This window comes from Anser anser (genome assembly GCF_964211835.1).
Source record: "Anser anser genome assembly, chromosome: 1".
NCBI lineage: Eukaryota > Metazoa > Chordata > Aves > Anseriformes > Anatidae > Anser > Anser anser.
The window spans coordinates 132,453,071-132,460,870 of NC_139720.1; the positions used below are offsets into that span (position 1 = coordinate 132,453,071).

General features: G+C 41.8%; 1 protein-coding gene across 5 annotated transcripts in view; it reads left to right on the forward strand.

Moving 5' to 3' along the window:
• Window positions 1-7,800, forward strand: part of ARHGAP6 (Rho GTPase activating protein 6) — a 325,502-nt gene that overhangs the window by 165,994 nt on the left and 151,708 nt on the right. The window contains exon 2 of one of the 5 annotated variants that reach the window (XM_083821917.1): window positions 1,838-7,781. The exons of the other annotated variants lie outside the window; for them this stretch is intronic. Coding sequence (XP_083678043.1) covers window positions 7,629-7,781 — 153 coding nt within the window. The 5' untranslated portion in view covers window positions 1,838-7,628. The remainder of the gene's footprint in view (window positions 1-1,837; window positions 7,782-7,800) is intronic. 5 annotated transcript variants of the gene reach the window in all.

The window sequence follows — 7,800 nt, forward strand, 5'->3', positions numbered from 1 at the left end:
TTTGTGAGGAGGACCCGACTGCTGACATCCTCCTGTGGATTTGGTTGCCTTTTGCAAAAATCTGCTTTAAAAGAGTTGTTTGCATTTCTGATTTCAAGACACATTGCCTGATGACTTGAGCTTTCAGCCACTCCGATTTTAACACCAATTATGTGCCACAAGCAGACCACATTTATTACAGCGGTGATAGTAAATCCTTCAAGAAATTAATCTTGCAGGACTAATTACATCAACTTCTTTATTTTCTTTAAAGCAACATACTCAGCCGCCCCAAGGCTGAATGAAACTTGCCAGGATCACTTGTCTGGCCTGATCCTGGCCCGTCCTTTCAACTGGGCCCTTGGGGAACTGGCTTGAGGCTGCACAAGTTATCCTCATGGTTGCAGGCTGTTCCCAGCTGTTTTCTTTCCTTGAAGCATCCCGGATTCTCTCCCCACCGCTGGCGTTACGAGAAGAAGCTGGGTGGCCCTTCCAGAAAAGGGCTTCTGTGAGCGGGCTCCCATCACTGAAGCCATTTGTCTGATCTCCCTCCGTTCCCCATAGGCCCCCCAGGGGAAGCTGTGCAAGAACGAGCAGGCTGGGAGGCCAACAGCGCCTGTGCAGGCCAACTGCGCCGTACTCGTGTGGTCGGTCTTGTTGAGGCTGTGGGAATCAGCCTGCGCTCAGCATCAGAGTAGGTTCTTGCCCACCAAACTCTTAAAGCTAAATGTCTCTCCTTTGTAGGAGGCAGCTGCATTATTTTCTAATACTCTGAGTACTCAAAGGCAGTGGTAACTAGTTCAAAAAAAAAATTAAATCGCTCTGTAGGTGTTTTTCAAACTAGGAAACTGTGAAGAATGCTTCCGTCTTGATCAGATAAGCAAGTTACAAAAGAGGCAGTTTGCAGGAGAGGAATGGTTAAATGTTCAAATTTCTGGCATCCCACTCTCGGATTTTATTTGTCAGGGACTTGCACTGACTATGTGTGTGTGGGGCTTTTTGCTGAAGGAATATTATTTGTGATCACTGTTGAGCCCAATCCTTTGTTCTTCGTTTGGGTGAAATTCTCATTGGCAGTGATGATTCACGTTATAAAAGTGTAATCATTTGAAAGCGTTTTATTGCTAATCTCTAAAGAACATATATAAACATAGGAAAAGAGTGCTATTTGTCGCTTAGTAGAGAACACCAAGGCCAAGCTTTGACTGGGATTGATGGACTCTGAAGTACCTCCAGCCAGCTTCTATCAACCATGCAAAGTGCAGTGAGTTAACACCAAGCAGTCAGGATGAGAGGAGGAGAAGACACAGAGCTCTCATGTGTATCACAGGCTTTTAGGAAGTTGCAAAAAGTAGATTTCAATTCAGATTCTGACTTTTTTTTTTTTTTACAGTGCTTGAACTCTTAATGTATTCCCAGGGCTCTCCATGCATACTTGTATATAAATTGCCTTTCTATTGTGTGTGGGGGAGAAAAGATGGGGACCAATGCAGGTTGCATTTGCCAAGGTGTTAGGCATTAGGTCAGATGCAGAGCTGCACTGATGTGGCCCCGTTAATCTGTCCCCACGTACAAGAGACAGAGGTGTCCTGAAGCACGGAGAAAGTGTTCGTCCCTAGTACGGGCAGGCAGTGAAGCTGCCCTTTTATTTGATTTCTCTGCCTGTTCTTATCGAGTATCATCCATCACTGCAGCACAGTTACAGCTCTTGCAACAGTGCTTACAAAGATGCTGTTTAATAAAAGTATGTGAGACTCGAGCTTCAGGGTTTTTCTTCAGAGAGGCGCAGGGTCCTTTGGCTTTGATATGGCTATGCACTTCCCTGGTATAATTTATACCAATTACACTTCTCTCCGAGGTGATATAACCAACCAGCCATCGTCCTTCAGAAAGCTCCTGCATGAATGAGATTTCATCCTCATGACACTGAGGGAGTCTGTGAGAGCAGCAAGGTCACCTGTGGCCAAACCCAGCAACTTGTGCCATCGTGGAAGGAGGGACAGCCGTGCAGATGAAGCGCAAGAGGAGGACTGAGAATTTCAGTTTCTGTCATGTCCTTTTTTGGTGATTTTGAACGGGGCACTTTTACATGGTAATGCTTCTCTTCCTAAAAGAGCTGGCATGTGGAAACTCGTGCTTATCTTTAGGAGACACTCAGATGTGAAGGTTGTCTGATACAGAACTACCCTTAAAGTAAAAATGTTAGACTCTGAGGGGTCAGTATTTCCCTCCCAGACTGATGTTTTGTATTTCAGTTCTGTTTCCCAGAACCTTTAGGAAATGTGCACATGGCTTTTTACATTTCTTTCAGCCCGAAGAGTGAAACTGTGTAAATGGAAAATGACTGGGGTCACAGATTTTCTTTAATAGTTGGTTCTCCTTTTATTTCTTTTGTCCATCAGTTACTTCTTATATGCTATTGTCTTTGTATAGCACTGTGAAGAAGGAGGTGACTTGCTAGTAATGTTCATTTCCAGTGGCATAAAAATAGTGAAGTATTTGTGATGGTCACAGCTCTTCATAACATCATTTATTTAGAATATAAATTTCAAAAAATATATATAACCTAAGAAACAACCTGTTTCATGGAGTCCTTTGGACACCTTTGAACTTCCTTCCCTCATGTTCATTACCTCTGTTCCTCACTGAGTGGTCGAGCTGTGAGGGTGCTGGCCTCTGCTCTCATTCTAAGGTGATGACTGCTTCTGCAGTAGTAATGCAGCTGAACTCGCACCGGCTTGGAAAAGATATATTCAGCGTTTGAATTTCATACTATTCCTGCCTGTCTATGATATCTGAGAATGCAGAAAGCCATTTCACTCCATGAAGTGAAATGGTTTTTTCTTGTCTAGGGAATAAAGGAGGTGTGCATGCATTGTATTACTCACAAAAAGAACCTGAAAACCTTTCTGCAGCAAGCCCTGGCTGATGAGGCCACGTGTTTCACATTTACTTTCTCTAAGGGGGTGTCAAATCTGAATGTTCCCTTGGGAGACGCCTGGGTCTTATCGGGAATGGCTGACTCAAAAAGAAAAATAAGTCATGTTTTTCTTTCTAATGATTACTATCTGAGACGTTATCGACAGTGCACAGTTGAAAGGATTTCCTGAATATATCCCCTATTAAATCAAAAAGTGTTAGGATCTGCTAATGAGTAATTGAATATTACAACGGTGCTTAAATAGACTGCAGTGCAATGTTGACTTGCTGAAGGCAATGTAAGTAAGGTTTGGGTCTGTCCAGGCAATGGTGACCCCAGGTGTATACAGGGAGAGCAAGTGCTAATTATAACTACCTGCACAATGGTCTGCTCTTATTTCATAGTTGGCTGCTTTACATTTTTGAAGCAGTTGAATGAATCTTTGGAAGTGATGCTGGAATCTGTTTGATATTTCATCAATTGGTTACTTTTAAATAACATTCTATAATTTTTTTTTGTATATTAATTTCCCTGCTTCTGATTATTAATCATCTTTGCTGTGCTGCCATGAAGGTAGATGATCCTGTGATTTTATGACAGTATTGTAGAGTGTATTTCCCCTGGATTATAGCCAGTCTTCAGTGTCTGTTTACTGTACGTGAGTAGTTTTTTTTCTTATTTTTTTTTTATATTTTTTATATCAAGCATCCTGCAGGGCTGAGAATGCTTATAGACACAGATCTGTAGCATCCAAACTTTGGCCTGAGTGTCTGTATCTCCTGAAACCTGCAGTTAATTTTTTCTTGGTGTTGATAAGGGTATAATATTTGCAAAGATTTACATATTTAGAAAGATTAGTGTTGTCTAGGTTATCAGATTTGATTTAGAGGCATAAATTAGGTGGCATTTAATGTTGATTATTTTCTCCCTTTACCCAACAGTTTGTAAGAGCTCCTGTTACACTCCTCTGTACATAACTTGGCATACAGATGCAGTATCATTGCAGGCTGAAATTCTTCTCATTTGAGTCGATTACAGTATTTTTTCCAGTCTGATCCTATTAATAAAAATCCTGAGCCTTGCAAAGCACTTTGTTGTTTTAACACAAGCTGTGGAAAAGAATCTGAGGATGATTGCTTGATAGACAGATATTAAGCCTGCTTAAAAACTTGAAAATATACTTAAGCATTCCGGGTGGGTCTTGAATGAACAGGGTACGTAGTGCTGTCTGTGAGAATGAAGACAAAGTGAACCCCAGCTTGTGCAGGAGGGAAACCATAGGTACTATTAGCCCAGTCCTTGCCCTGCTGAAACGTGTCATGGGTCCTGAACCAGATGTTGGTCCTGAACCAGAAGCCACACCCGCTGCTTCCCTTGGCAAATTGTCTCGCATTCCAGTGACCCTCTGGGTAAAACATCCTTTTATTGGTCCTCTGCCCCTAGATGTTTCCTTTTTTCCTCTGCGCTAAGCTGTTCATGTCCTGTATCATTTCAGTCTGTTGTTGATATTTGCATACCATGATTATGCATCACTTTAACATCAGCTGCACATACTGCATTTTGGAAATAGTCCCCATCCCCAGGAAATTTTTAAAAAATTAAAATATTTTAGTGCAGAGCATGGTACTGAGGAACTTGTGGCAGAATGCAGGTGATGTTGATCTGCGAGCAGAGATCTCTCTGAGCGATTGGGAACCCCACGATGAGCTGGCCACTTCCTCTTCCAGATGCCTGTTGGTGTGCTTGCCTTGCGCATGCTTTCATCCTCATGTGCGTGCCCCATGCCCCGTTCCAGCATCTGAGCACACCTGGATGAATGGGCGCAAATGGGTTGTCAGGGAGAGAGACCGTGGCTCGGCTTCTTACGGTGGGTTGGAGGTCTCTCAGGGGTGCAGCATATGGATTGTGTACTTCCTTCCACTGGGAGCTGGGGAAGAAGAGATGCTCTTACTAGCCAGGCCCCCGACCCTCAGTGTGGAGCTGCCTGGACGCTGCCTGCTGGGGTAACTGCTGGAGGGGCAGCAGGGGCTGCAGCGTAGCCCCATGTGATGTATGGGCATCGCCCCACTCTCTGCCGGGGATGTGCAGAAGCCTGAGCTACCCAGGAGCAAAGAGCAACAGATTTCACCTGCTGCCATGCAGGGTCGTGTGGCCCCATGAGTCAGTATAAATGCGTATGCAGTTCTTTGGCATGTCCTTGTCCTGAAGTGTATTCAAGAGGTCTGATTTTAAATAGGCATAAATCTGAAATTCAGTCTGTGGGCACAGGAAAACAGACTGAGATGCGAAGCTGACAACTTGATTGCCACCTTTCCTACCTTCTCGCGGAATGTATCTGTGTTTTAGTCATCATTTTCCACACGTGATCACACAGTCCGTGTGAAGCAATATCAAATTCTTTATTTATGGGGAATTTAAGATGATAAAAATGTTGCAATGGGGAAAGTTAATCTCCATCAGAATCACAGAAGAGAAAGGCTAAAGAAAAGCAAACTATGCAGTCCTTCTCTAACTGCATATTACCTTGTCAAATGTTTTTGTTACTGAATTTACCAAGGAGAGTGTGAGTTGGTTACGTTTACTTACAGAAAAGATGCTGTTGTCCTTTCTGATTGCTGATCAGATGGCAATTACTTTCTGGCTAATTATTTTCTTGATGGAAATTTTCCCTGTTGTGAGTTTGCTAAGGGCAAATAATCATCCAAGTAAAGGTGGTTCATAGCATCAGGAGTGGTCCTTGCAATATTTTAATTATCTGATGGCTCTGTGATCTTTGAAAGCCTTCCTTGGTAGGGGAAATTTGGGAATCTCCATTTATTGAGTCTTTCTGCACGAGTCTGGAGACTTTGTCATTGGTGCTTGTGATGAACAGAACCATATACTGTACTTCTGGAGAGGACTATATAGTAGCTGGAGGGTATTTAAATCCTTCAGTGCTGGGATGGTACTTCTGATTATAAATTAAAGATGTCACAGTGTACCTGCTAGACTGTAAATGAGACTGAGCTGGAGTCAGGACTGCAGCCCTTCCTGCAATGGGGGTGAACTTGGGCCATTCCCATATTGTGTCACACCATTTTGTATCAGTTTTCACTTGCACATTGCCATTAGGCCTTCAAATGATCTAATTCTGTATTTGCATTGGTGGAGGTTCTCTCAAGTCCAGGTGCGCAGGACCTATCTTTGTTACTTTAAATATGGCACAGTGGCATTCAAACATGTTCTGTAAAGTGATGGCATAAAATGGCATTTTGTATTCTCAATTTTATTTTCAGTGGCTCCTAGGTCTGCACAGCTGGATTTCGAAAGAGGCTTTTTCTAGTATCTGGTCCTGCAAATTTAGCCAGCCAAAGCCCGAGGCTGTGTTCCTTTTGCCAGTACAAAACACCTGGTAATTGTTACCGTGCAGCGAAATTCTTGCATATGTTGTTGCAACTCCTTTTTCTCTCTGCAGGGCTGAAAAAGGTAAAGGGCAATATTTCTCTTCATAGAGTAAATAGAGAGTAATTGAAATAAACACAGAGAGAACATCTCATGAGTAGCAAGCTGTTTTTTTTGTTTTTTTTTTTTTTCTGTCCCTAAGCGTAACCCCAAAGTGTTTGGCAAGAAATAATACTGCCAGGAAGCCCTTACAGTTTATCTCTGTCTGTAAATATGGTACCTTTTACCTTAATTCACATGTAACATTAAGCAGAGTTTACATATATCTTTCTTTTGGCCTATTTTGTGCCAGTTGTTTAAATCATTTGCCCTTTGTGTAGAATTCATGCCTGAAAAAGGAATTCCATCTGCAGAAACATCGTTGAATTCCTTTCCTTTAGTAACATCTTCCTGAGGATGGCTTTTTTTTATAGCTTTTTTTTTTTAAGGTCTCTTAAATTCTTTCTAACAAGAAAATGAGAAAATGAACTGTTGTGAAATATAGATCCTCTGTAGGCCATCCACAACCATTTCATAAAAACTGTGTGGAACACATCATCAGCCCAACTGATCCTATGTTGTTTCTGATGGAGTATTTTACTTTTCATCAGTTTTCTAGTCTGCACTACATCTTCATTAAAATAAATACAGCACAATTATTTACTTTGTGTGTGAGGTTTTGAAAATTATAGCATGCCTTTTGATAAAAGTAAGAACTTTTTTTTTTTTTGCTGGTGTTATTTTGCAAGTTGGGACTCTGTTTTGAACCCTTCAAATTCACTTGTGATGGATGGCTTCAGCTGCAAAGATGTATAAGGCTGAGGTACAAATGATACCCTCTCCCTGCCTTTTCCTTTTTTCACTTGCCTTGTATGGATTGGCATCGCATGGTGTTGATCACTATCGTGTAATTGAGATGTTTGGTGATCTGCTTTTCGGTGATCTGCTTTTTTTTTTTTTTTTGGTGATCTGCATTTGGATGATCTGCTACTGTTCTTTTCCTCAGGGCACCAGGCTGGTCTATGTCAAGTTCTCCTGTTACAAGGATTAATGTGTTGTTTACAGTTTATATTATAAATGCTCTGATTTGAAATTTTCTCAAATGCTGTAAGTTGCTCATAGTACACTCTGGAGTAAAACACGCTTCATCTTCAGTGGGAGCAGATATAAGTCATTGCTTCTGAAAATCCAGGCATTCACATGGCTGCTTAACAAGGGTGAGAATGGTTTCAGTATTTTTAGGATTACTCATGTGGTCTTTGTTTAAAGTAGGTTTCCATCCATTTCCTCTTTCCATTTCCATTTATACATGCTCTCTCTAATGTTGCATCATTCTCTCCTTCTGTGTGCCCCTGAGCGCACCCCCAGCTCCAGTGCAAGAAATCGGATGTGGTATATCTTTCTTCCACGCAGACATCTGAATCATCTGCTAGAAGTTATTGGGTTAACTTGTACTGCTGAGGTTTGTTTTAGATTTTGTG